This window comes from Gekko japonicus, unplaced genomic scaffold (genome assembly GCF_001447785.1).
Source record: "Gekko japonicus isolate JY-2015 unplaced genomic scaffold, Gekko_japonicus_V1.1 scaffold2118, whole genome shotgun sequence".
Lineage (NCBI taxonomy): Eukaryota > Metazoa > Chordata > Lepidosauria > Squamata > Gekkonidae > Gekko > Gekko japonicus.
The window spans coordinates 26,203-52,679 of NW_015164257.1; the positions used below are offsets into that span (position 1 = coordinate 26,203).

Genomic DNA, 26,477 nt, shown 5'->3' on the forward strand with positions numbered 1-26,477 from the left:
GCTTTTTACATTTCCAACATTTATTAGACATATTTTGGTTCATATTTGCTATTTTTTTTGGCGTCATGTACCATCTATACATCATTTTATAACAATTTTCTCTTACATTGGTACAAGTCGATATCTTAATAGAATTCTTCCACAAATATTCCCACGAGTCTATTGTCACTTCCTTATTCATATTAATTGCCCATTTTATCATTTGTTCTTTTACAGTTTCATCTTCAGTATACCATTTCAACAAAACTTTATAGGTGTGGAATGGAGTGAAGTCCAATCAGCTTCCATATGCAAATGACCTTGAAATGCTGGCCCAATCAGAGAAGAGTGGGCTGAAGCAGCCCAGCCGTAGAAGCCCCGTCCCTGCGCTCAGTCTGCAGATGGTCCTCTCCTGTCAGAGGCCCAGAACAGACTGAGCCGAACATGCTGGCCAGGGCTGACGTGGGCGGGACTACACAAAGCAGCCAGCCAACCCAGCCAGCGTCTTCTGACTGACAGTTCAAGCCTCCAAACACTGTTGGTGTGCATTGGAACGTTGGGCCCCACTATGGCTTTATATATAAGGGACAGATGTGTTTGTGAAAGCTGTGACTTGCTGTCACTCATGATTTTAATACAACAAGAGCCAGGGTTAACCTCATTTTTAAATATACCATAACACTTATTAGAGCTTGAATAAAATTATGAGGAATTGTGAAGTGCTTAAGATTTTGTGAAATTTGTGAAAGCTGTGACTTGCTGTCACTCATGATTTTAATACAACAAGAGCCAGGGTTAACCTCATTTTTAAATATACCATAACACTTATTAGAGCTTGAATAAAATTATGAGGAATTGTGAAGTGCTTAAGATTTTGTGAAAGCAATAATTAGAAAATATGGTAGTTAAAATACAAAATCCTGAAGGCCAAAAAATGAATCTGGTGCCTAAATTTTTGAGCTGGCTCCTAAAGCAAAAAAAAAAAAATCATCAAGGCCTGGCATGTGTGAATCCTGGCTGATGTTTTATATACAATCTACTGTCAAGAAACTTGGTGCTTGGCGGGGGGGTCAACAGTGGGAGGGCTTCTAATGTCCTGGCCCCACTGGTGGACCTCCTGATGGCACTGGTATTTCTGGCCACTGTGTGATACAGAGTGTTGGACTGGATGGGCCTTTGGCCTGATCCAACATTGGCATCTCTTATGTTCTTATGTTCTTTCTCTAGCCATTTCTTCTTGGTTTTTAAAACTTTAGTTCAGGTTTTGGGGCCTAGTAAAATTATAGAAGGCTTCTCTCTGGGAACGTGATGACTTGCAGGTTTAGGAGAAATAACAAATAAGATGGAGTCGGACACAGGTGCAGATGAGATCATGGGGACTAGGAGTTAAAAGGCTAGGGAACAGGAGGGAGTTTTGCACTTAAATTCCATCTCATTAGCTCAAGAACCTTGATAGGATTGCCGGCTCCTGGTTGAGAAATACTTGGAGGGGGGGGGCTGAGGAAGGAGGGGTTTGGGGAGGGGAGGGACTTCAGCAGGGTATAATGCCATAGAGTAGACCTTCCAAGGTGGCCATTTTCTCCCGGGGAACTGATCTCTATCACTTGGAGATTTCCAGTCATCACTTGGAGGTTGGCAACCCTAATCCATGGGCAGGAATGAAGTAGTTGACTTTGAGCATATGCCAGCTACAGAAGTATGTGGTCATGTGTCTTGGCAACACACCTGACTGGCGGAACAAAATCAAGCCAGCTGCAGGTAGACTGGCATAAAGTATTGTTCATTCTGAGATTTGAACCTCCTTTTGGTCAACCCCTTGTACCTTTGAACCTTCCTTTAGGTTGTCCTTTTGTACAGGCTGGGACTTGTGTGGCTGGAACACCTGCTTCCTGGGTTTTGGATTCTGTCTCTACCTTCAGTCTGGCCAGGTAACATCTGGGTCAGAGGACCAAAATGCCTGTACATGTATTTTAGATCAGCCATCTAGATTTTATTTTCTTCCTTGCTGTGCACAGCTCTTATATCTGTACCCTTTTGCACTTTTAATTTTAATAAACCTTATTAATCAAACTCCTGTGGCGTTATTTGGGTTTGGGGGCTTCAGTCTAAACCCAGTACTTTGGCCTACATTGACTACAGCTACCAAAGTAATTGGTTTTAGAACTCAACTTGCAAGTGTCCCACCTTTTAGGGCTGATGTCTTGATTAACACCTGACAGGGCTAGAGACCTGGTCCCTCAGCTGAAGGGTTAGCTAGAGGAGTGGTGGCAGCTCATTACCCTGGGCATTGAGGATTCACTCCCCAGCATTTTGTGTTTTGTTTTGCCCTGACCTGTCACTACACTTTGACATCTACTATGGACAGTGTCTGTAGTTACTTGTAAATCTAATTGATTTCAGTGGGACTTGGCCAAAATGTATAGAGCATTGCAGCCTTACTTTCTTTGTTAAGGTGACAAGCAGCTTTGTAAGAGAGCTGTTTGAAGCTCCAACCCACCAAATGAAATTCACATGCATAAACAGGATGTTGAATGTGCATCCAAGTATATTCAGTTTCCGACACAACTGGTCACATGTACGCCGTGGTCGCACGGTCATTTTGATCGGGTTTCACCACTGTTCTCTCTCGCATTTAAAATTGCTGATCAGACGGCTGCATCTGTCTTCTGCACCGAAGTGGGCTCACTCGCACAATCCTCCCAGTTCCCTAGCGAGTTTTCCTACACCTGGAAAATCAAGTACTTTCTGGATATTTGTGCTTTGAATCTGCGATTTTACCGATCTGGACAGCCATCTCTTGCAATTATCACAATTAGGTCATCTGAATCTCCTCCTCACAATGTTTTTTTTTTACAAGCTTCTGTCATTGTGCGCATGAGGAATTCTGCGCCGAATAAATTCAATGTATAAACGTTCAAGCGCACATATAGACTCCAGTGCTCAATTGTACGTTGCCGGTTAATTTTGCTTGCTGTTGGGGGGGGGGGGACCTGCAAGAACAAGGGAGTACGGCGAGTCCCAGTGGGAGCAGTAATTCGGCCATGTGTATATGCACAAAGCCATTTTAAAACAAACAAACAAGCCATGCCACCCAAGCGGTAGCGTGGTTATTTGAACAGTGCCCGGAGCCTCGTTGTGCGATGCAAGTGGTTCAGGGAGGGATGTGTGGTCATCCCAACCTGGAAAAAAAAATCCCGGTCAAATCTATAGCAGGAACAAATCACAGCAAGCTTGCCATGTGACCACACCCGTAAACACATTTTTTAAAAAAGCAGTCAAAGCTGGATTGGGGCCAATGGGTCTAGTTAGAAGGTATAATTGCTATGCTTTCATATTCTGATATTCTGCTATTCATATAATTTGTATTCATATTTTCTTGAACAAAATTCATTACCACAGTAATCTTGGGATTTGATTCTAAATTAATTTATTATACCTTTTTATAAGAGTAAAAAAATATGTTAAAATCTATTCTGCAAGTGTGTTAATTTCGGAGTAACTTCGCAGAACCAAGATGGAAGAAACTCCATTTCTCTGTATTGTGAGGTCATTTGAGATCTTACACCACCTCTCCACCTTTGGTGTAGTGGTTAAGTGTGTGGACTCTAATCTGGGTGAACAGGGTTTGATTCCCCACTCCTCCACTTGCAGCTGCTGGATGACCTTGGGCAACCCATAGTTCTGTCAGTTGTTCTTGAAAGAGCAGTTCTCAAAAGAGTTCTCTCTCAGCCCCACCTACCTCACAGGGTATCTGTTGTGGTAAGGGGAAGGGAAAGGGGAAGGGAAAGTAAGCCACTGTGAATCTCCAAGTGAAGGGCAAGGTATAAATCCAATCTTCTCCTCCTCCGCCACCGCTGCCGCCACCACCACTCTTTTTGTAGCAGGAACTCCTTTGCATATTAGGTGACATACCCCTAATGTAACCTCTTGGGGGATTGGCTACATTAGGGGTGTGTCACCTAATATGCAAAGGAGTTCTTGCTACAAAAAGAGCCCTGATTCTACTATTACTGGAGACAACTGTCCCACTGACATTTTCCCTTGGTGTAAACCTAGGCTTGCCAAGTCCCCCCAGGGGGCAGGGAAACCCCCACCCCAAGAGGCCCGTTTCCCGCAGGCGGCGGATCGGGTCCCGGGGGGAACCCCACCCCCAAAGTAAGTGACGTGCATGTCACCTGGAAGTGACGCGGGCACGCTGGGGGCGGGGCCACGACCATCCGAAGGAAAACTCTATGGTTTTCCCTCGGATGGTCGTGGCCCCGCCAGCAGCATGCCCGGCATGGTCGCATCACTTCCGGGTGACGTGGTTACGGTGCGCATGCACGCGTGCACTCCAGGAGCGAGCCAGGAGTCCCCCACTTGCGACAGGTAGGACTCGGGGAGGGGCGGGTGGCGTGGGACCTCCGGAAGCCTCCGTGCCACCTTTCCCCACCCGGCCACCACTGCCAAGGCAGCCTTCAACCATCTACAGCTGATTAGGCAGCTGGTTCCCTTCCTCGAACGCAATGACCTGGCAACAGTAATCCATGCTATGGTCACCTCAAGATTGGACTACTGCAATGCTCTCTACATGGGGCTGCCCTTGTCCCAAATCCAGAAGCTGCAGCTAGTGCAAAATGCGGCAGCCAGGCTGTTTATGGGTCTCTCTACATGAGATCACATCCGGCCTGTGCTGAAGGCACTGTACTGGCTGCCAATAGCATACCGGATTCGCTTCAAGGTGCTGGCTTTGACCTTTAAAGCCCTATATGGTCGGGGGCCTGCCTACCTGAGGGGCCGCCTTTCCCCATATGTCCCTCAGAGAGCACTGAGGTCAGGGTTGCAAAATCGCCTGACTCTCCCCGGTCCGAAAGACACTAGATTGGCCATCACCAGGGCTAGGGCCTTCTCAGTGGTGGCTCCACACTGGTGGAATGAGCTCTCGGAAGACATCAGGGCCCTGCGGGACCTCTTACAGTTCTGCAGGGCCTGTAAAATGGAGCCGCCACTGACGAATAAGCTATCAAAAACTGAACATCTTCACACACACACCCTTTCTTTGGACAGAGAAGGGAGAGTGCTATTGACCTTTCCCCCTGCATCAAAGCTATTTGCCTCTTCCAGCGTATATTTTCCCCTGAATGGCAACTTATGGGGGGCAGGTTACTTGGGCACAACAGCAGAGTGCAGGTTTCCTCACCAGAACACTGCAGACCAGCTCTGAAACGCTATTTTTTATATGAGCCACCATTTTGTAACTAGATCAGCCCACCAAGTTGTCATTTTGTGACTGGCTCCACCTCCTGAGCCACCATTTTGTGACTGATAATTTTTTCTAACTGCCTTGGAAGGTAAGTAGCTCCAAGACACAAAGTCTGTCCTCACCTGCTCTAGAAGTTTCAGAGAATAACTTTACCAGGTGTTTCTCTTCCCATCACAGCCAGACATGGGTAGGAAACTTACTCCTGACAGTACTTTCCTTCTTTGCAAAAATACAGGTGCCACTCAGCTTATGGACTAAGCAAGCCTTTGTTCTTTGACACCATGACCCCACAACAGAGTGGCTTCCCTTCCCTGTCCATTTCTACCATACTATCAGTTCACAGCCATATGTGAGGTTTAGCCCCAGATCTCCTTGGCTTTCAGCTCTAAGTCTTTGACCACCAATTGTTCACTTAGCTCTCAAGACTTTATGTACATTACTTTTGCCTGATGCCTCTCACTTCTGTTAGATAACTCAGCCTCTCAAGCAACTACTTGCCTAGAAGATATAAGTGGAGGGAAGGGCTTCACACTTGCCAATTTGTGTGTCCTGCTGCTAGTAATGAGAAGATGAAAATCGTTGTCTCTTCTTTGAACTTATTTGTTAGTCACCTTGAAGAGCTATCAGCAGGGTATAAATCCTGAGAAATAAATAAGCAGGACGTTAGAAAAGTCAAAGACTCCAGTTTCTGCCAAACTCTACCAAGTTTCCATACCCGTTGGATTTCCATAGGTTCTGCCTTAGCTCCTACAACCCTGCTGGACAATACTGTTTAAAATTGACAGCTGGCAACTGTTTTATCACTCAAGCTTCCTTTTCAATGCAGACAAACTCAGGAGATTTGACTCCAAGGGTTGTTTTTCTACAAAAATGTATATACTCATAAATAGTCAAGTACAAAATAATGATTGGTGTATGACTTTTTTAAAAGCCTCACCTCACTTCAACTTATGAGTAGGGACTCAATAAACACCTCCATGCATTTAAATGAAACAAAGCTTGAAATACAAGAATGCATCATTCATATTTGATATACAGTGTATTTTGTGTGCAGAACTGGACACAAATTATAGCAAAGGTGTGCTGTAACACATACCAGCGGCTACAACTTTTTATTTAATGATAGCTGCTTCAGAATCATGAAAAATATCCTGAGCTACTCCCCTCAACACAACTTGTTTCCAAGTTTTGGTCTATCCTAGAAACAGAACATGGACTAAGAAGAGTACCAGAAATGAAACCAACAGCTAAGCAGCAGAGAGAAAAATTCTACAAAATAAAAGCTTTTTCTTAAAAGCCTAGAGAACCTCTGAAAACATATTCTTGGGTCTTCCATGTGCTGCACAAGCTATCCCACAGCAGCTAATAAGCTATTGGTAGCTTCATTTTCCCCCTTGTCCTACATGACCGTCTGCTTGGATAACCCCTTTATAGGCTGATCAGTCCTTGCAGCACGCTTTGCCCAGCCTTTCTGTACATCAAGAAACTACCTGTTTTATCACTGGTATGAGGGCATCTAAAACACTCAAAGTGTTGTTATTTTGGGTTGTTTTTATTACTGGTGTGGTACTTGCCACATATTTTAACAGTTTAATGTTTTATATTTGTAATCTATTTTTACGTTGCTTTTAACTTATATGGTTTTAATGCAAGTCATTGTGAGACCTTTTGGGTGAGGAGTGACTAAAAAATCTAATAAAATAAACAAACAAACAGAGGCTCATCTATGGGAGGCTATTTAGGTCTGGTTACACTGACACATGGTACGGCAAGAGACACAGTGAATCCCTACATCAAAGGCTATCAGATTACTAACACTGACATAATATGTGGTTCTAATCCAAGTCCTGGGCACTGATTTGCTCTTTTTCTTTTGATGGAAGTCTGAGCAGCTCTAACCCACCTCACAAACAGGATTCAGGATTTCCCTCTTGCAACCGCAGGGTGGCAGCAAAGATACAAGCTGGTGCAGTCACCAGAAGATTCAGGTCCCAGTTACTGCAGGTATTCCAGCCAATTAAAAGTTACAGGATTTGTTGATTGTGAGTGGATGCATCTTAAAATACCTTGTTTAAGATGCGTATGAAACCCCGTCATCCATGGATTTCCCACTGCTGGCTCCACCTGACATATATTGAAGTAAAAGGGATATAGCCTTTGTTCAATAGCAGGCTGGTTAGTGATCCACTGACATCCACCCAGGGCCAACCTCAGGGGATACAGCTCCCCCTAAAGTGAAAAGGAGCCTATGCCCCCTCCCAAGATTTTACCCGATAACAAAATCTGATGGATTCCCTCCTCATCCACAGTCTTCACGTTTTGTCTCATTGCATCCCACAACCATTTCCAGAAGCTGTACAAATGCATGCTGAAGACTGAATTGCATACGCAGAACTTTTCAAAATAAACACATTTTATACACACACACAGTTTGAACAATTATGTCAACACTGGTCATATTAGTGAGGACTGTACATTTGCTTTAATAGCTGAAAACCTTTACACTGAACTGTAGAAACAGCTGGGTCGTGAAACATTTTCCTTTTAAAACATCTTTAAAAAAAACCAATCCAAGGAGAACGGGGGAAATGCAAAAAAAGTTACTTTCAGACCCAAGGATGAGCTTGAAATTCACAACGAAAAGAACGACACTGACAGAAGTATCTCCTTTAAAAAAAAAATGAGAGCAAGGAGTGACATACAGCAGGGAAGCCCCTACCAAAAAACCCCCAACAAAGGCCTACAGAGTCCCCGTATATGCGAGCAATTCAGACAGGAACTACAGGCAGGAAGCAGCAAAAACCTCAGTGGTAAGCCCAAGAGAGGGGGAGACTACTGGGGGCTCACAAGGCACATCATACTCCTGCAGGTGTCAATGGGAAATAACGCTGCTCATCCTTGGTTTGGCCTGGAGACAACCTGCCACTTCATTCTGAATTCTGAGAAACCCAGGAATTAATACAAAATGTGCCATCTCTGTTGTACCCACAATCATCTCAACCTGGCTTATTTCAGTAAGGGAGCATATTTAACCCATTCCTTTTAGGGTCATGATTGGTATTCCTAGACTCAAGGCCCAATCAAGCCAGAAGAAATGGCTGGATTTACCTCTCCCTTCTGCTGCCAGTTCTAATTTTTCTGTCTGTTGTAACAGAGCGGGGAGGGGGGGGAGATTTATACCCAGGAGCCTGGATCCTTGCCTTAAAGCTGCCCAAATATGCATAACACAGGCTGCCTTAGCCTCTGCTCTCTGGGGAACAAGCAGCCTTTCAGCCCTTTTTCCTCTCCACATCTGACTGAGCAAAGGGAAAGCCTACCCACATCTTCCCTCCGGGCCAGCACAGGATGGACTGTGTGTGTCTGTGTGTGTGAGTGCAATGCTTCCACCAGAGAGATAATAAACTCCGTTACTAAACTCCGAAAGAGACTGGTTGGTGACTTCGTGATAATGGAAGAGCTGCAAAAGAGATACAAGGTAGAGACAAAGGCTATGCAATTACTACACCCTCTAAATTGCTTTGTTAATCCAGTCATCCCTGAGCCCGGCCACTGTGTGTGTGAGAAGGGAAAGTCTCATGTCCACCCAAGCTAGTGTCCTTCTTTGTGTGTAGAGATGAGAGTTCTGGTGGGTTTCAGATCCACACCTGAAGCCAGCCTCTTTCTGCTGTGTAGTTCACCTTCCACAGGATAGGAATGGATCCTAGCAGTGATTTCCCCCCCTCAAACCTAGGGGGCAACATATATTGAATGAGGTCACTTCCCTCAGGAAGGGGACTAGTGAGGCATGGCTGTTATCCTCATGCTCTGTGAGGCTATGGGGTACGTCACCATGGGCGTAGTGGCGTGGCTCATGGTTATGCCCCCCAGTGGTTGTGCCATTGACACGGCCACAGGTGCCACTGACACGGCCACGGGTGCCATGGAGACTGGTGGGGCCATCCCCTGGGCAATGGTCTGAGCCAGAGCTGCCGACAAGGGGGTGATCTCGGGGTTCATAGGGGGCGCTGCGTTGCTGGGCGGTGCTGCCTGCGCACCAGCTGGAGCCACCAAATCCTGTTGCGTAACAGGCCGTGGCTGCAGAGCTTGGCTGCTCAGGGTGGTGTGGGTCTGGGCAATGCTGTGATTGTAGTTGGTGACTGTGCCAACCGTGGGCGCCAGAGTCTGTTCCGTGGGCGTGGCTGTGGAACTGAGCGTCATCACCTTGGCCTGGTTGCGGAACTGGGCATTCTGCTCCAAGAGGACTTCATTGGTGGCCAGGAGGTTGTTGACCTGCTTCTTGAGGTCTTCTACACGTTTGCGGAGCATGATGTTCTCCTCTTCCAGGAGCCGGTATTCCACCGTGCGCGGACTGGTAAAGTTGTACTCGTAAGTCTCAAAGTGGAGCCCGTCCACCCTCCGCCTCTTGAGCACAGGATCGTGATCATCATAGCATCGGTCAGAATCGTACATGGGGTCGTAAGGGTCGTATCGCCGCACAGGCGTGGTGATGCCCTGCTCCCGAGTAGTCAGCCCCCGGGCATCGTACTCAAAATCCCGCTGCAGATGCTGGAATTTGCATTTGGCTCCACGCTGGCAATCCCCCTTCAGGAAATCCCTGCAGATGGGCACTTCCTCCTTGCTGTTGGGAAGATCGGCCGGGGAAAGGCCCAGCCCGGCCGCCACTTTCTGGCGGAGGCGTGGGGGCAGCTCTCCGGTCTTCTTATAGCAGTCCTCGTCTTCCTTGGTGCCGTGAATGAAGCGGCAGTTGATGCGGACGCATTCTTTGTTCTGAAAGTCGTGGCAGAAGATGAACTCGTTCTTGCTAACTCCCAGGTTGGTCACCTCGTTGATGTCGGGGTGGCGGAAACGGCAGCGCTTGCCCCGCTTGCAGACGTTGCGCAAAAAATCTCGGCAGATGTCATCAGAGTTGGCGCTTGCCTCATCGCTGCCGCTACCGTTGTAGGTATTGTCGCGGTCCGGCATTCTTTCCGTGACCCCGTGGGGCTGGCAGCCAGGATCAGGCGGCTTCATGGGGAAGGGAGAGGAGAGAGAAGAGATCAAGTAAGACGCAGAGAAGGGAAATGTTCAAGAAGCATTTAAGTATCACAGTCCCATGAATTTGCTGGGGAAAGTGGCTGGAATGGTCCTCACTTGGAAAGAAGGGCTTCAGTACATCTGCCCACTTTCATTCCCCCCATATTTTCTCCCAGTTCTGCCTTCTGAGGTGGTGTGCCCAGCACTGAATACTGTATTCAAGGTGGATATGTATATTGGGGCATTTTTTATTTTAAAAGTTCTCTAGTTTTCATTTATCCTGATGATTGTAGAAGTCCCCTCTATCAAATGTTCACACAAATCTGTTTCTTACTGAGGGCTTCCTTCAACTGTATACTTCTAAAATCACATATGTATAAGACTGCTTAAGAATATAGATGGTGGCCATGATCAGTGTTCCCTCTAAGCTGAGTTAGTGTGAGCTAGCTCACAGTTCTTTAGCCTCCGTCTCACACAGTTTTGACTTCGCTCAGGACGGATGGCTCCAGAGCAAACTAATTTAAGCAGTAGCCAAATCACTCGCTCACAACTTTAATGCCAGCAGCTCACAAAGTAGAATTTTTGCTCACAAGACTCCACAGCTTAGAGGGAACATTGGCCATGATGTACAACCTGCAAGCTAGGTGATTTAAATAAAGTATTGTAATGCTTAATCAAGAAAATATTACTGCAGAAAAATAAAATACCAGTCTAACCTATAGGATACTGTTAAAAGCCTTTGGAGTCCCTCATGAGCCTTCAGCATACTGAAGTTTCTCAAACACTCATCCTTAATGTAACATTCTAGCAGATCTCGTTAGAAATATCCCTGTTGCAGAGAAAAGGAAGTAAATCTAGGGACAGTACTAAGGGCTTGCCTTAGATCTTGACGGTTCTGGCAGTTGAGAATAAGTTACTTGCGCAATAGGGATATTCTACTGGACCCTTCTGACTTGCAACAAAATAGAATCCATCCTAAATTTCAGATAGGGATTTTCAAAAGCTAACGTCTATTAGGGACAGCCTGGAAAAGATCTGACAGCTTTGCGAAACACATTAACCGGCATATCCAAGACCCCTCTATATGAATTATTTAGTATTTAAGTCACTTTAGCCACCCTGCCATACCCATAAACAGATTTCCTGATAACGGTGATTCCTCAAGTGGGGACAAAGAGGTGGCAATAGGGGAACTGATAGGAAGACTGTGATGATGTGCGTATGCATCTGCATAATTTTGTCAGGTTAGACACTACAATGCAGCTATCACCTACAGCTCTGCATCTGTCCCTCTAAAAGGATTTTAGTTTAAGGCTCAAGCCAAGGCGGATATCAACCTGTGAACTACCTCTATCGAACTTCTTAAAGGGCATACATTTAAATCATTCTTGACACCAGAAATTACATTTAGCTAGTGATGAGCTGAGCATCTTCCATCCTCAGACTGACCAACCCAAGATAATCCTCACATCTGAGCCAAACCACACCCCACATCTGTATGAAACACCCCCCCACCCCCCAGTAACTTCTTCACACTGGACCTTGTTGTTGGATTGGGGAAAGAAAGCATTATCCAGCACTTCACCTCTCCTCCTCTTGAAGCCAGTTTCTGTTTTTCATTTCATACTCAAGATGTGATAAAGAGATAAAGTCCACACCGTGAAGGCCCGTCAAGTCTGAAGGATGAGCAGGGATGAAGAGTCCCCCACCCCCTGCACACACCACCCCTTTACCACCTTATCATCCATCACACTGGCTGCCTTCATAGGCAAAATGCCCAGGCTTGCTGCTCCAAACTTGACTTCTGTTCCCCTGCCCCAACTGAACAAGGCCCCTGGGCAGGGATGGTTACTTTCTTCCAACTGAGAAGCCGCATGAGAGGAGGAGGCAAAGTTCTTCCCAAACCTGTCAGTGTGGGGGAGGGAGGAAATCTTCAAGCTGCTTCAAGAGGGCAGAGGAAAAACATTTTCCTCCTCTCATGGTACACTCACCAGTACTGGCTGAAACTCACAACATAAGGGTTAGCAGACAGATTTTTACCCCACTGCAACGCTGCGTCCACAGTTTACTTTTCTCCTTGATAGGAAAGAGCAGCAGCCACTCACTTATATGGGGACAAAGTAAGGGCATGCGTTCAGAAATGCCATTAGGGTAGGGGCTACCTTTGGTCCTGGTGATTATAGAGCAGTGACAGCTCCTGAGAACTGAGCTAGCCTTGCTCTTCATGGCCCCTGCCATGGATTCTGTTTTCTTAGTTCTCACTGAAAACGTGTGTCTGAGCTATCCCTCTTTGGACTGCAGATGTGGGCTGGGGGGGAGGGGGAGGAATCCTTCCACATAGCAGACTAGTATGCCAGAGAAGACATTAGGATGAAGTCCTTCTCCCTGAAACTTCCATGCACAGACGGTTTTCCCCCCCATGGCGGAACATTTCATCACGTGACACCACAAATACAGACACAGTACTGTCACTTCAGTGAAAATGAGGAAAGGCTGTGGCTCAATGGAAGAGCTTCTGCTTGGCATGCAGAAGGTTCCAGGTTCAATCCCGAGCACCTCCAGTTGAAAGGACCAGGCATTAGATGATGTGAAAGACCTCCACCTGAGCCCTTTGGTGGCCAAAGTATTTGAGCTTCAGTTTCATTATCTGGCCTTCCAGGGAACAGTCAGGGTTGATTTCTTTGAGGATTGACTGATTTGTTCTTCTTGCAGTCCAAGGGACTCTCAAGAGTCTCCTCCAGCACCATAGTTCAAAAGAATCTATTCTTCGGCGCTCGGCCTTCCTTATAGTCCAGCTCTCGCAGCCATACATGACTACTGGGAATACCATTGCTTTGACCATGCGGACTTTTGTTGGCAGGGTGATGTCTCTACTTTTTATCATGCTGTTTAGGTTCGCCATCGCTTTCCTCCCAAGGAGCAGGCGTCTTTTAATTTCATGGCTGCAGTCACAGTCTGCGGTGATCTGGGATCCCAGGAACGTGAAGTCTGTCACTACTTCCACAGCTTCCCCTTCTATTTGCCAAGGAGTGATGGGGCCGGATGCCATGATCTTAGTTTTTTTGATGTTGAGCTTCAAGCCCACTTTTGCGCTCTCCTCTTTTACTCTGAGCAAGAGGTTCTTTAGATCCTCTTCACTTTCAGCCATTAGAGTGGTATCATCTGCATATCTGAGGTTGTTGATCTTTTCCCCAGCAATCTTAATTCCCGCTTGTGATTCATCCAGGCCAGCATTTCGCATGATGTACTCTGCATATATATTAAATAAGCAAGGTGACAGTATACATCCTTGTCGTACTCCTTTTCCTATGCTGAACCAATCAGTTGTTCCGTATCCGGTTCTAACTGTCGCTTCTTGGCCCTTATACAGGTTTCTCAAGAGACATGTGAGGTGGTCTGGTACTCCCATCTCTTTAAGGACCTGCCATAGTTTGTTGTGATCCACACAGTCAAAGGCTTTAGCATAGTCAATGAAGCAGAAGTAGATATTTTTCTGGTACTCTCTTGCTTTCTCCATAATCCAGCGAATGTTGGCAATATGATCTCTCGTTCCTCATATTACTACACTAGACTGCAGTGTAAAAGAGCAAGAGTCCCAGTAGCACCTTAAAGACTAACAAAATATGTGGCAGGGTATGAGATTTCATGAGTCACTGCTCACTTCTTCAGAACAGTGAGTGAGTGCAGTGTGATGCTACAGTGCAATGAATTGTTATGAACTGACGAATCTGTCTCTCACACATACACAGAGAACTTGGATAGATCTCAAATTTAAGACTGTGACAATTCTTCATCTTCATCAATGCACTATATTTCCATTTACAGCTAAGTACTACTGAGCATGGAAGCACTGATGATCAGCTGAAGAGCTGAAACAGTCAGGTTCCTTTGTATTCTGAAATCAAGAAGATTTTATACCTATGTTGAAGCACAGACAGAGTCAACACTGACAGCAGTTTGTAACATGGCATCTTTATTTATGAAGTAGTACTTTGAAAACCCTAATCCAACTGAAGGTTTGGGTTTTTACAGTATTTCACAAGTTAAAAACATGTGAAATAAAACTCCTAAAGAAGTCTCCTATACTTTCTGTATAGAAAAAAATATGGCTGAAAATTGAAACTTGGATTTGCAGGATTTGTGGTAGTAGAAAAGTATTAAATCTGCAAATTCTACACCCACAGATTCAACCTATACTGAACCCTCACACGATGAGAGTATTCTGGGAGTAAGCTCTGGTGGTACAAACTGAGCAGGGAGAGGGCACACAAAACTCTCCTACACAACACACACTTTTTGTGGCAAGTGCTTCCCTCACTAGAAGCTTCAGGAACTTCCCAAGCAGGCAGTCATTTCCAAATAACAACAGTAAAGTTCCTGAAGACCAAAAATATTTTAACAACTGACACCAACAGATCCTTCAAAAGAAGAAGCAATAGCACCCAAAGTTCGACTTTACCTTTATGAAGCAGCGTTTTCAAATACATGCCAAGGTGGGTTACTGCGAGGTTTCAGCCTTGAATTGTCCCAAGTGCTACAGAAAGAAAGAAAGAGCAATACATGAAATCGCCCCCAGGTGTACACAATCTCAAGAGACCAGGACATTTTCCCTCACTACTACTTTCAAGAGGAAACTGAATTTTTTTTCCTGTTTTGGGGTAATCCTTTCCTGCACTGCAAGAACTTCTGGAACACACTGTAGGACATTCTCCATTTATGTGAGGCATGCTGTGAATTATTCCACCCAAATGAAAATGTATACAACAAACTCAGTAGAAGACATGGCCATCAAAGGAGCTCATTCACCAGTAACAACTTCCTTGAAATATCCCACTAATCTGCAAAACTCCTTGACTCCTAGGAACACAGCGTGTAAACTACCAGTTTACTGAATCACTAAAGAATGGCAGCAAACTTTACTACTTAGTTGAATAACCCCTAGATGTAAACAATCTCAAGAGATCAGGACATTTTCCATCACTATATCTACTTTCAAGAGGAAACTGAATTTTTTTTTTCTGTTTTGGGGTAATCCTTTTCTGCACTGCAAGGATTTCTGGAACACACTGTAGGACATTCTCCATTTATGTGAGGCATGCTGTGAATTATTCCACCCAAACTGAAAATGTATACAACAAACTCAGTAGAAGACATGGCCATCAAAGGAGCTCATTCACCAGTAACAACTTCCTTGAAATATCCCACTAATCTGCAAAACTCCTTGACTCCTAGGAACACAGCGTGTAAACTACCAGTTTACTGAATCACTAAAGAAAGGCAGCAAACTTTACTACTTAGTTTAATGTGTTTTCAAATGAAGTTAGTCTCTGTGATGACATATCTTCACACACTAAGCAAAAGGTGATTTATCCTTCTTTAAAATACCTTCTGCACAGAACCAGCATCACATCTTCCAGATCTTGTAATGACTTACGACTTGTATGTTCCTATAAACTTCACAAATTGGTTGCCTTACGTCTCTATTTTGCAGTACAACAAACTGTTGATTTACCTAAGCCTACATAAATTGGCTCTTCGGCTTTGAAACGGAGGTGAGCACCGCAACTGGCTTTCGAGCAGGGGGCACTTTACCTTTTACCTTTACGTAAATAATGGTTACACACATTCTCCTTCAAGCCGTAAAAAGTTCTGGGGGACAGCTCCTTTTGGAGGAGAAAGCACTGGGAGTCTTATGGCAGTTTTGTAACATTTGCTTTATTTACAGGAACAGAGCACAGGTGGAAGCAAAGAGGCACTCCTACAGGACTGCACATTCACTGTTCCACAACAGATCCCCCGAGAAAGAAGTTTACACTCACACTCAAGATGTTTCATTCAACTGTCTGACTCCCAACATAAACCCGTCACTCCTTTCTCTTACTCTCTGCCATCTACTTGCGGCTACGATGGGGACAAGCAGAGCCTTTGGGAAACCACTTCTCAGCAATTATCCACCCACTGAGAAAATACCCATATTTAGGGAATGGTAACGCGTACACACTTATTATGGGTTTGGTTATACACAAAATCACAATAACTGATGGTATTGTTTTGCTTCAGTGCACTTTATAGTTTTATTTCACGTTTTTACATGAATCGTAACTATTGCTCCCCCCCCACCAGTACTCTTTTAAATCAGAAGAGTTCTCTCACACACACTGCGAAAACTAAATGCACAAATAGCTTCTCCGGGATCACTGGGAAGGCTGCATCCCACTAGGGCAGGTGACAACGCGATTTACCCCAGGAGTAACAGGTCTCTGAGCACCTCTGTTCGCTCTTTATTACTCATCTGCTGCTCCGTCCTTCACCGAACTATTCCAGCCCGATCTGAATTCTACAGTCTCAGACCCGAAACCCGCCAGCCAACACGGAGACACTTTTCAAGGGGGAAAGGCCATGGGAGAAGAAGCAGGGAGCCCACCAGCAGCAGCCCGGGAGCTCGATCTGTGCGAGGCCCAGGACGGCGACATGCCAAGGAGGGGCCTGAACGCCTCTAGGGGGCGGGGACGCCAACAGCCCGGGAGCTCTTTCACGCCCGGGGAAACGTGGGAATGCGGAAACCCCGAGACGGAAGAAGCAGCAGCCCAGAGTGGGTTACCAGCCCCCACCGCTTCTCACTCACCCTCACTCCGTCCTCCTCGGCTCCTAACAAAGCGCAACCCCTTCCGGCGTGACTTCCTCCCTCTCCCAGTTCCACCGGAAGCACTCTATGCTCCTTCCGCCACCGGCAGGGCTGAAAGGGGCCGGCGCCGTGGTTGCCGTGGCAACGCGACACCGTTTCGCCCTCCGCCATGTTCGCCCATAAACAAGCAGCAGAGACCGGCGAGAATGGAAGATTATTTCTCTTCGGCGTTGCAAGGCGTCATTAAGGGTCTTCTATCGAAGAGGGGGCCTTTGCATGCTGAAATCCTTTCTCGTAGTCGTAAAAAGGGGTTCTTGATTCACACCGTTTGTTACCCTTTTCCTAGTGTATTCCCAGGGCGGACGCGGCAAATTATGGGCAAGTCTGGGTCAAATAGGGGTGCCAGCCTTCCAGGCAAGTAAAAGTAAAGGTTTCCCTTGCTTGAAAGTTAGTCGAATCTGACTCTAAGGGGCGGTGCTCATCTGTTTCCAAGCCGAAGACCCAGCGCTGTCCGAAGACATTTCCGTGGTCATGTGGTTGGCATGACTAAACGCCGAGGTGCACAGCACGCTGTTACCTTCCCACTGAAGTGGTACCTATTTATCTACTTGCAACTTTTTTGCTTTCGAACTGCTAGTTTGGCAGAACTTCCAGGTACACACACACACATATGAAATAAATATTTTAAAATACCCCCAAAAAGGTGCTGTCAAGTCACCAACTTATGGAAATCCCATAAGGTTTTCAAGGCAGCAGATGAACAAAGGTGGTTTGCTATTGCCTGGTTCTGCACTGCAACCCTGGACTCCCTTGGTGGTGTCCCATCCAAGCAGCTTCTAAGATCTGACAAGATCGGGCTAGCCTTAGCCATCCAGGTCAGTGCTTGCTCTTGCTCAGCAAAATTGGTCAATGGTAACACCAAAAATACCAATACCACTAAAATGTGTTTTCATACTGATAACTTATGACTACTTCCAGGCAAGTAAAGGTAAAGGTTTCCCTTGCTCGAAAGCTAGTCGAATCCGACTCTAGGGGGCAGTGCTCATCTGTTTCCAAGCCAAAGACCCAGCGCTGTCCGAAGACATTTCCGTGGTCATGTGGTTGGCATGACTAAACGCCGAGGTGCACAGCACGCTGTTACCTTCCCACTGAAGTGGTACCTATTTATCTACTTGCAACTTTTTTGCTTTCGAACTGCTAGTTTGGCAGGAGAACATCCAGGTACACACACACACATATGAAATAAATATTTTAAAATACCCCCCAAAAGGTGCTGTCAAGTCACCAACTTATGGAAATCCCATAAGGTTTTCAAGGCAGCAGATGAACAAAGGTGGTTTGCTATTGCCTGGTTCTGCACTGCAACCCTGGACTCCCTTGGTGGTGTCCCATCCAAGCAGCTTCTAAGATCTGACAAGATCGGGCTAGCCTTAGCCATCCAGGTCAGTGCTTGCTCTTGCTCAGCAAAATTGGTCAATGGTAACACCAAAAATACCAATACCACTAAAATGTGTTTTCATACTGATAACTTATGACTCTGATGAGGTGGCATAAGCCCCTTAAATACAAGCTTTCTAATTTTCAAATTTAGTGTAGTAATGGACAAACCTTTAAAAAATACTAGAACTCAGAGGCATCCTATGAAGTTGATGGGTAGTAAATTGACTAACAAAAGAAAGCACTTTTTCACAAAACTCATTAACATGTAGAAATCACTGCAACCAGGCCACCAGTTTAAATTACTATTAAATTACTATTGCTAGCTATAACTACAACAGCTAGGTTTAGAAGGGTAGAAGAAGAGATTGGATTTATACCCTGCCCTTTGCCACAGAGCGGCTTACAAACTCCTTTCCCTTCCCCTCCCCACAACAGACACCCTGTGAGGTAGGTGGGGCTGAGAGAGCTCTAACAGAAACTGCTCTTTTTCAAGGACAGCTCTGACAGAACTATGGCTTGCGCAAGGTCATCCAGCCAGGTGCAAGTGGAGGAGTGGGGAATCAAACCCAGTTCTCCCAGATTAGAGTCCGCGCACTTAACCACTTCACCAAACTGGGTATGCCTATAATTCCCAGCTGAGGAAACTAGGGAAAGGCTTCAGCCTCTGTTCGGCCACTGAGGAAAACAGTATAATAAATTAGATTAACCAACAGACTTATCCAGCAGGATTCTTATGCTAAGACCTTGCCATGGTAACCATAAAAGGGAGTCACTAGGCAAGCGCAGTGGATATGAAGCCAGCCTTTGTATGGCTTCTACCTTTTATGCAGTCCCTATGTTCTACCACATTAGAACTGCCAGACACAGATATTGCTTATTGTGGTTCCAAAGCACAATTTTGTCCTGGATGAAAGCTGTTGAATATGGACAGCCTACAGATTCTGTTCACTTCTAGAACTTATTGTTAACAAAGTGAGAAAACCAGTGATGTAAGAAAACCAGCTACTGTTCCAACTCTTACAGTTCCAAGATAGCATTAACTTATCCTGCAAAATGCTTGGGTAACCATACTTATTTGGCAAAAAAAGTGTAGTCGTCGTCCCCCCCTGCAAAAAAACCAGCTAGATAACTTGGCAACACCCATCCCTTGGAAAATTAAAAGGTATCTGTGAGTTTAGAAACAGTAACCTCTACACATAGGCCAAATATAGGTGAGCAACACTTCAAGTCTGTAAAGGGCTATTGGCCCAACTGAAAGGAAGACTTTCATTCTAAAGGTTTTTGCAAAACAGGAACACCTCTCACTTTCAACACGGAGGAATGAATTCCCATCACCCTCATTCTTGTGCTTGGACATCAATGTAGTCACTATGGTAGCAAATGCTGAGAATCGCTATTTTAGTATGGCAACAGCTGATGATTAAATTCTCAAGTCACATTAAAGTCGACCAGAAGTCACATTTTGGTCTTATCAAAACCTTTTACTAAATATCCAACATTCAGTAGTGGAAAAAAAAAGATGACATACTGAATTCCCAAAATGGGTTTTATTATATACAGTCACTACATCAAGCCGCAAAGAAGAGAACCAGTCCAGAATAGTAAAGCTGAGGGCTGGCACCCATTACAGATCACAGCTCCTAGGCTTCAAGATGGAAGTTCCTGAAGATAAGCAAGGAGTCTTCTAACAGTAGCATCAAATAGCAGGCCTTGTCTGGAAGTCAGCTTCCCAAGCTCCACCATTCCATGCTCTGCTCTGCAGCTTCAGTAGCACTGCAGGAGATGTCTACTTGGACCTCTGCCTCATCTTTCTCCTTTTGCGCTTCAGCCTATAAGAGATAATGTTATTTAACTGTCAGTACTAAACATAACATTGTTCCTATGTGGCAGTTTGACTGGTGCTCTGGCCACTTTCAGGAAAAAGTGGGGGTGGCAGTATATTTTCAGCTACCCACCAGTCAATTCACCCCATCTACTTGCAGATTTCTCTGCAATCACAGCCTTCAAGCACAGAAACAGAGGCTCAGTCTTTGTATCTACATATGAACTGTAAGATATACAATACTGTAAAGCTTAAGCCAGAGCAGTAATTCCATGTTTAACTACATCCACCAGTAATAAGGAAAAAGCCAATAAAAATTACTTTCAAAGGGGCAGTTCAGGAGGCAACATGTGTCCTTCCTCCCCACATTTCTGCCCACCACCTTGCCTTCAAGCCTTTAATTTGTAAGTGGAAACGGTTACATACTGTTACAGACTTTTCTGGGGAAGGGAGCACATGAAGCAAAGAGTGAACAGCAGTTTATTCCTCACTAAAGTTGATGGGTAACTACTAGCGCTATTTGAAAAGTTACAATGGAACAAATCTTTTATCAGCATTTCAGTTTCTGCCTTGTCATTAACATCTAATGCAGTGATACCCACTCCACAGCTTGGAGAGCCAAATTGGCAATTACCCTCAACCAAAAGACCCACATTTACTTCCATCCCTAGCATGAGGCCTGCACTTTAGGGAGGCTTACAGCAGCGGCTGTTTCAAGGTGGAAACCAATTACCAACCACTTTCTTGAAACATAGGGCAGTTCCCACATTTTGTAGCAATGCTGAGAAGAACCACAGGTGGGCATATCGAAAAGCCACATGCGGCTCCTGGACCAGTGAGTGATCATCACGGATCTAATGTCTCAACTACAGATATTTCTTACATTCATCAACAATTGCGTGAAGTGCACTGCACAAGCACAGAATTCACAATAACCAATTTTGATGTTTTGGAAGCTATGACCCTTAGAGTGCACAAAGCATGAACCTGTAGGGAACAAGAGCAGATAGAAAGCACTAGGGACTGTGTCCAAAATTAAGAGTGAATCAGGACTAAAGAAGAAAACATTAAGTAAATGCTTTGGCTAAGATTACTGTTATCACACTCATGCCTGGGTGGTATTCATAAATTAGATGTGTGAGCATACTGTTTGTCCAATAGGACTATTCACTGGCATTCTTGTGCTTAGAATTTCTGAACTGCAGCTACAGTCTTGCATAACTATCCCTACTGTACAATGTTCCCTCATACAACTAGGATTCCATAAGCTCTTTACATTATTTTCTATCTTGGTCCTCTAACCTTGGATAGCACTGCAGGCTACAAGGTTTACTACTACATAATTTTAAGATAACCAGGCACATCGTTGTCCTACAGCAAAATTATTAACAGACTTCAGAAAGCTAGCCATTCTTCCCCACCCTACTGTTTTTTAGATATCACTGAAAGTGAAATAAACATGAATTCACATACCTGCGCATACGCTTCTTTCGCCACTAGGGAAAAGGGAAAGAAAGCTAAAGTCAGCATTTTTGCCAGCACCAAATCATGCGAATCCAATACCTACTGCGTTAACTGAAATTACTAGGCATAGTCTACCCAACGGCCCTGCTGGTTTTGCTGGACTTCCTCAGCATGCATTTCGCACTCCGTCTCCATCCAGTGTTTGCCCAGGACCCCCAAACAAGACCGCCATTTCAGAGCAATTACACAGACGTCCAAACTCAACATTTCAGGCCAGTTTCCCTCATCGCATTGCCTCCAGAACCCAAAATATTTGACGACACCTCCTCCCCATTATCTTAGTGCCCAACCTGGGCCTCTTGAAGGAGTTCTGCACCCCACCAGCACCTCTTTTTTGCAGATCCTCTATCCCGTCGTTATAGCTCCACAAGCACATCAAGGCCATTAGCCGAAAAGGCGGCCTGTCCGTGCAAGTAGGCCCAAGGGGCCCACATTTACAGCCCAACGCGATAACCCACCCAATTGTCCGCTCACCTTAGCTCTCATGTTGGGGTCGTTCCCCCCGGCTCAGTCCCCAAGAAGGGGGAGCAGAGCTGTAGTCAGATGGCCGCGGATGAACGACACCGCGCCAGACACCTTCCACTCAAGATGGCGGTGGCAGCAGCAACGGAAAGGTCTGCGAAGCCCGTCGCTTGGTATTTATAGGCTTCTTTGTGAGCGGGGAGTTATACGTCATAAAAGCGCTATTCGCATTGGATGATGGGACACGTAGTTTACGGATATGTTGGGACGCATGCTTTCTTTAATTATACGCGCTACCACCATGTTGAATGTTAAACGGGAGATGCGGAGCAGTGTTTGCCGCAACTGCTTGTCTAAAGTACAGGACGCTGCGACGACGTATAGCTAAAATCCCTCCTACAGGATAATTAACTGCATCGAATATTCGCTAGAGCTAGCCTCGGCACCAAAAGTTGTTTGTTTCAAAACTCAGTAGTGCAGTAAAAGGATTTCCTACACCGCTGCGTACAGCAGTTTACAGATTTGTAAATACAGATGTTTATATAGAATTATAGATTTAAACGCCCAACCTGGCAAATTCATTTTGGAGGAAGCTTTTTTAAAAACTTCAGCCCCTCTCTTTTGCATGCTGACCATTGGTCCTGATTTGTGCAGAATAACTGCAGGAGTGCGCGGAACATGGAAAAATAAAATAAGAAATACCTTGGGGATGATTCCATTATGATAAATTTATTTATTTTGTGCACGTGTGTGTATCCGTGGCTGGAAATCATGGCGACCTCTGGCTACTTCTACTGGGGCACGGAGGAGGTTCAGAGAAGTCAGTGGCTTGACAGCCCGCCTCTGCCCCCGGCCCTGGTATTCTTTGGCAATCTCCCATCCAAATACTTGCCAGGGTTGGCCCTGCTTAGTTTCCGAGATCTTACAAGATCGGGCGTGCCTGGGCTATCCGGGTCAGGGTGATACATTTACTTTCAAGTGCCAGGAATGATATATTCACATGCTGCAGCCCCAAAAAGCCAATTTGACAACTTTTTGTTGTTGTTGTTGTTCAGTCGCACAGTCGAGTCCGACTCTTCACGACCCCATGGACCAGCTCCCACCAGGTCCTCCTGTCTTCCGCCGTCCTCTGAAGTTTGCTCAATTTCATGTTCGTTGCATCGATGACACTAACCATCTCATCCTTTGCCGTCCCCGTCTTCTTTGACCTTCAGTCTTTCCCAGCATCAGGGTCTTCTCCAGTGAGTGCTCCCTTCTCATTTGGTGGCCAAATTTGACAACTTGAAAGTGCCTAAAGAAGACTTATGTTTTCAGCAGCTGGCTGAAAAGTGGGTATGGATTAACCTAGATTTGCATTACCCCTACTGTACCTGGTAGTATGTGCCCATCTGTATGGCACATTAGGCCGCAAGTGCAGCATAATCAAGGATTATCCACTGCATTGCCAATATCCCTAGAACATCCAGGGAAGAAAATAATTCAGTGCCAATTTGAGCATGTCCAATTGCTCAGTGTCTACACAGGCATCACCTAAATTTAAAACTAGATACAAAAACGGTCAACTGGATGGTATGTGAATTCCTATATTTGAAGAGGTCAAAGAAATCAAAGTCTACTTCTGTTGATAGTAATCTGGTCATTACACACTCTACAGGAACACAAATCCTCAATGTTTTCAATCATCAATTAACCAGGTGTCTTTATTCTTGTCTAGAGGGTTGAATTCTCTACTTTCTGAAAGAATCATGGGATTGATAGGGAAGAGTACTACAGGAAATCCCAAGGGGCTATATTTCCAATTTTATTTTGGGCTTCTAAAAACCTCCAGAACTTACACATATAAATTAATGCACCTCACAGTTCAAATCAACCCTAACTTCACGGAAACAAAGTCCATGAAATGCCACAGCCCATGCAATGAGAAAACTGTGGATCTCTATTTTCATTCAACACTGTGTTTGAATCTTCTAATGATAATCAAGTAACCACTTTCAATACAAGGAAGGGAAGCTTTGCTGGTACCTAAATCTAACTCCTGTGAGAGTCTTGAAAATCACAGTTCAAGAATACATGTCAAAATCAAAGGCTGGGAACTGTGCTTTTTGTGGGTTTTGAAGTTTCCACACATCATAAAACCCTCACATTTTAAGCCATCTGGAAACTTGAAAAGGAGGAAAAATTACTACAGCATTTTTTTTATAGAGTGAAAGAGGGACAATGTTCTACCTCCGAGGCCGACATCCTTTATCCACTGCATTGCTGTGAGGTGACTATCCAATCTGTATTTTCTCAATTGCATTGTATATTGCTAATCCACACAATAAAGGAGTTTGGGGGGTGGGGGTGGATTTAACACTCCTGTTGTCTTGCATGTGGGTCAAAATAAGGTGGATGGATAGACTTGCACAGAGCTTTTAGGGAACTGGCACATTTTAAAAGTTGCAGTGAACAAGTAGTTCAAGAGTTAGGCACACAAACATCTAAATACCCCACTCATAGCCAAAAATACATCATTAACGAGTGCATTAAAACCTAATTGAATAACTACGGCAGTTCTCTGATAAGGTCATTCTTATTAAGTGCAGCACGGGAGACTAGTATGGTGGAAAAGGAACAGGCTGTGTAATGGGGAAGCCCTAGCATTAGGGTCTAATTTTCTTCACAAGTTGGCTTCAAGTGTGTATTTGATACCTGAAATCAAGCAGTGACTAGTTGCCAGATGTTGAGTTTAACACATCCGCCTTGGGTCATCAACTTAAGACCAAACAGAGGTGCTATTGGTGGTGGTGGGGAGTTCTGATCTGAGTAATGTGTTATTCCCTGTTCTGAATGGGGTTCCACTCCCCCTAAAGGTACAGGTTCTTGGCTTGGGGGTGTTTCTGGACCCAGGCCTTCTGTTGGATAAACAAATGGCAGCAGTGGCCAGCAACGTTCCCTCTAAGCTGAGTTAGTGTGAGCTAGCTCACACTAACTCAGCTTAGAGGGAACACTGGTGGCCAGGTTTACCTTTCATCAGCTTCATCCCTTCCTGGGCAGAAAAGAACTTGCCACTTTGGTGTATGCCCTGGTAACATCTAGATAGATCACTGCACTGCACTCTATGTGGGGCTGACTTTGAAAACTGTCCAGAAGCATTGATTTGAATGGGTCACAGTGACCATATCACTCCAGTTTTGTTCCATCTACACTGGCTTCCACTTTGCTTCCAGGTTCAATGCAAGGTGTACTGTACAGCCTGGGACCAACATACCTTAAGGATTGCCTTCTCCCCATATGAACCTACTCACTCCGGTTATCCTGAGGCCCTTGCTTTGGTTACCCCAACCATCTGAGGCTACAGGGGTGGCAACCAATAAAGGGTCTTCACCATGGCACCAAAACTTTGGAACTCCCTCCCCAAGGAGATTCATCTGTCTCCCTCTATTGGTGTCTTTTGCCAGGTGAAGACTTCATTGTTTCATCTGGCATATCCCCAATACCAGTATTGGACCTCCTTCTAGTGCTGTGTTTAACAGAATTTTATCATTTTAACTATATTTAATTCAAATGTTTTAATGTTCACCACCTTGAGCACAAGGATTGAATGGAAAGGCAGTATAAAAATGTTTTAAATACAAATAGACCTCCAGGTGGGACTGGAGGTTTTCCTGGAATTACAGCTGTGGTTTCCCTAAAGGAAATGGCAAGTTCAGAAGGCAGACTATGGCATTTATCCCCAATGAGCTCCCTCCCTAATCTCCAGGAATTTCCCAAGCTGGAGTTGGCAACCCTACATCCACCTCTGATGTGCATTCCAAGGAAGGTGGGTGCAAATTCTTCTCACCTACTTGCTACAAAGGATAGGATTACCAACTGGTTATATGGTAACTTCTTTGTAGTCCCTTGCCAGATGCAGCTGTATCAATGGCAGCTGCTGGTTCAGTGTGGAGTAGGCAGAGGAAGGGTCCCATGGCTGCCGGGAACTTAGGACCTGCTCCTATGTATTGCAAAGCATAGGATCAGGGTGAAGACTCCTGTGCCCAATCCTATGACAAAATTCCAGTGAACATATACTTACATGTTCACTACAGTCTCTGTCAAAACTTGTAAGATAAGCAGTAATATTCCTCCCAAAATATAATCATCATCTCACAGTACCACATTCACATCAGAACGTAAGGAGCTGGTGCTCTTGGTTAGAAGAGAAACAGAGCAAGAAGCTTCTGAACAGAAGAGTCAAGAAATAATACTGCAGCAGGACAAATGAGAAATAAAGACAGACTCATAGTTTCTAAAAGATAGTAAAGAAATCTACAGTGTTTCAATACGTATTGGGCTCATCATCTCGAGGGACATTAATGAACAGGTATTTTCGATCAAAATTGGCATTA

At 45.1% G+C, this 26,477-nt stretch overlaps 1 protein-coding gene across 2 annotated transcripts; it reads right to left on the minus strand.

The window, feature by feature from the left end:
- Nucleotides 1–7,690: 7,690 nt before the first annotated feature.
- ZC3H10 (zinc finger CCCH-type containing 10) lies at nt 7,691–22,292 on the minus strand. 2 transcript variants are annotated; one of them, XM_015408698.1, is made up of 5 exons: nt 22,120–22,292; nt 21,595–21,617; nt 19,828–20,128; nt 14,694–14,768; nt 7,691–10,225 (listed from the first exon to the last, which is right to left on the minus strand). In XM_015408698.1, the coding sequence occupies exon 5, from the start codon at nt 10,181–10,183 to the stop codon at nt 8,996–8,998; it is 1,188 nt and encodes a 395-aa protein (XP_015264184.1). In that variant the 5' UTR covers nt 10,184–10,225; nt 14,694–14,768; nt 19,828–20,128; nt 21,595–21,617; nt 22,120–22,292; the 3' UTR covers nt 7,691–8,995. The 2 variants fall into 2 exon arrangements, with proteins under 2 accessions (XP_015264184.1, XP_015264185.1); XM_015408699.1 differs by lacking the exons at nt 19,828–20,128; nt 21,595–21,617; nt 22,120–22,292 and adding an exon at nt 16,860–16,897.
- Between the last annotated feature and the right edge of the window lie 4,185 nt (nt 22,293–26,477).

Excerpts from the sequence above, each read along its gene's own strand:
- ZC3H10 (XM_015408698.1), bottom strand. The coding sequence starts at position 10,183 with ATGCCGGACCGCGACAATACCTACAACGGTAGCGGCAGCGATGAGGCA.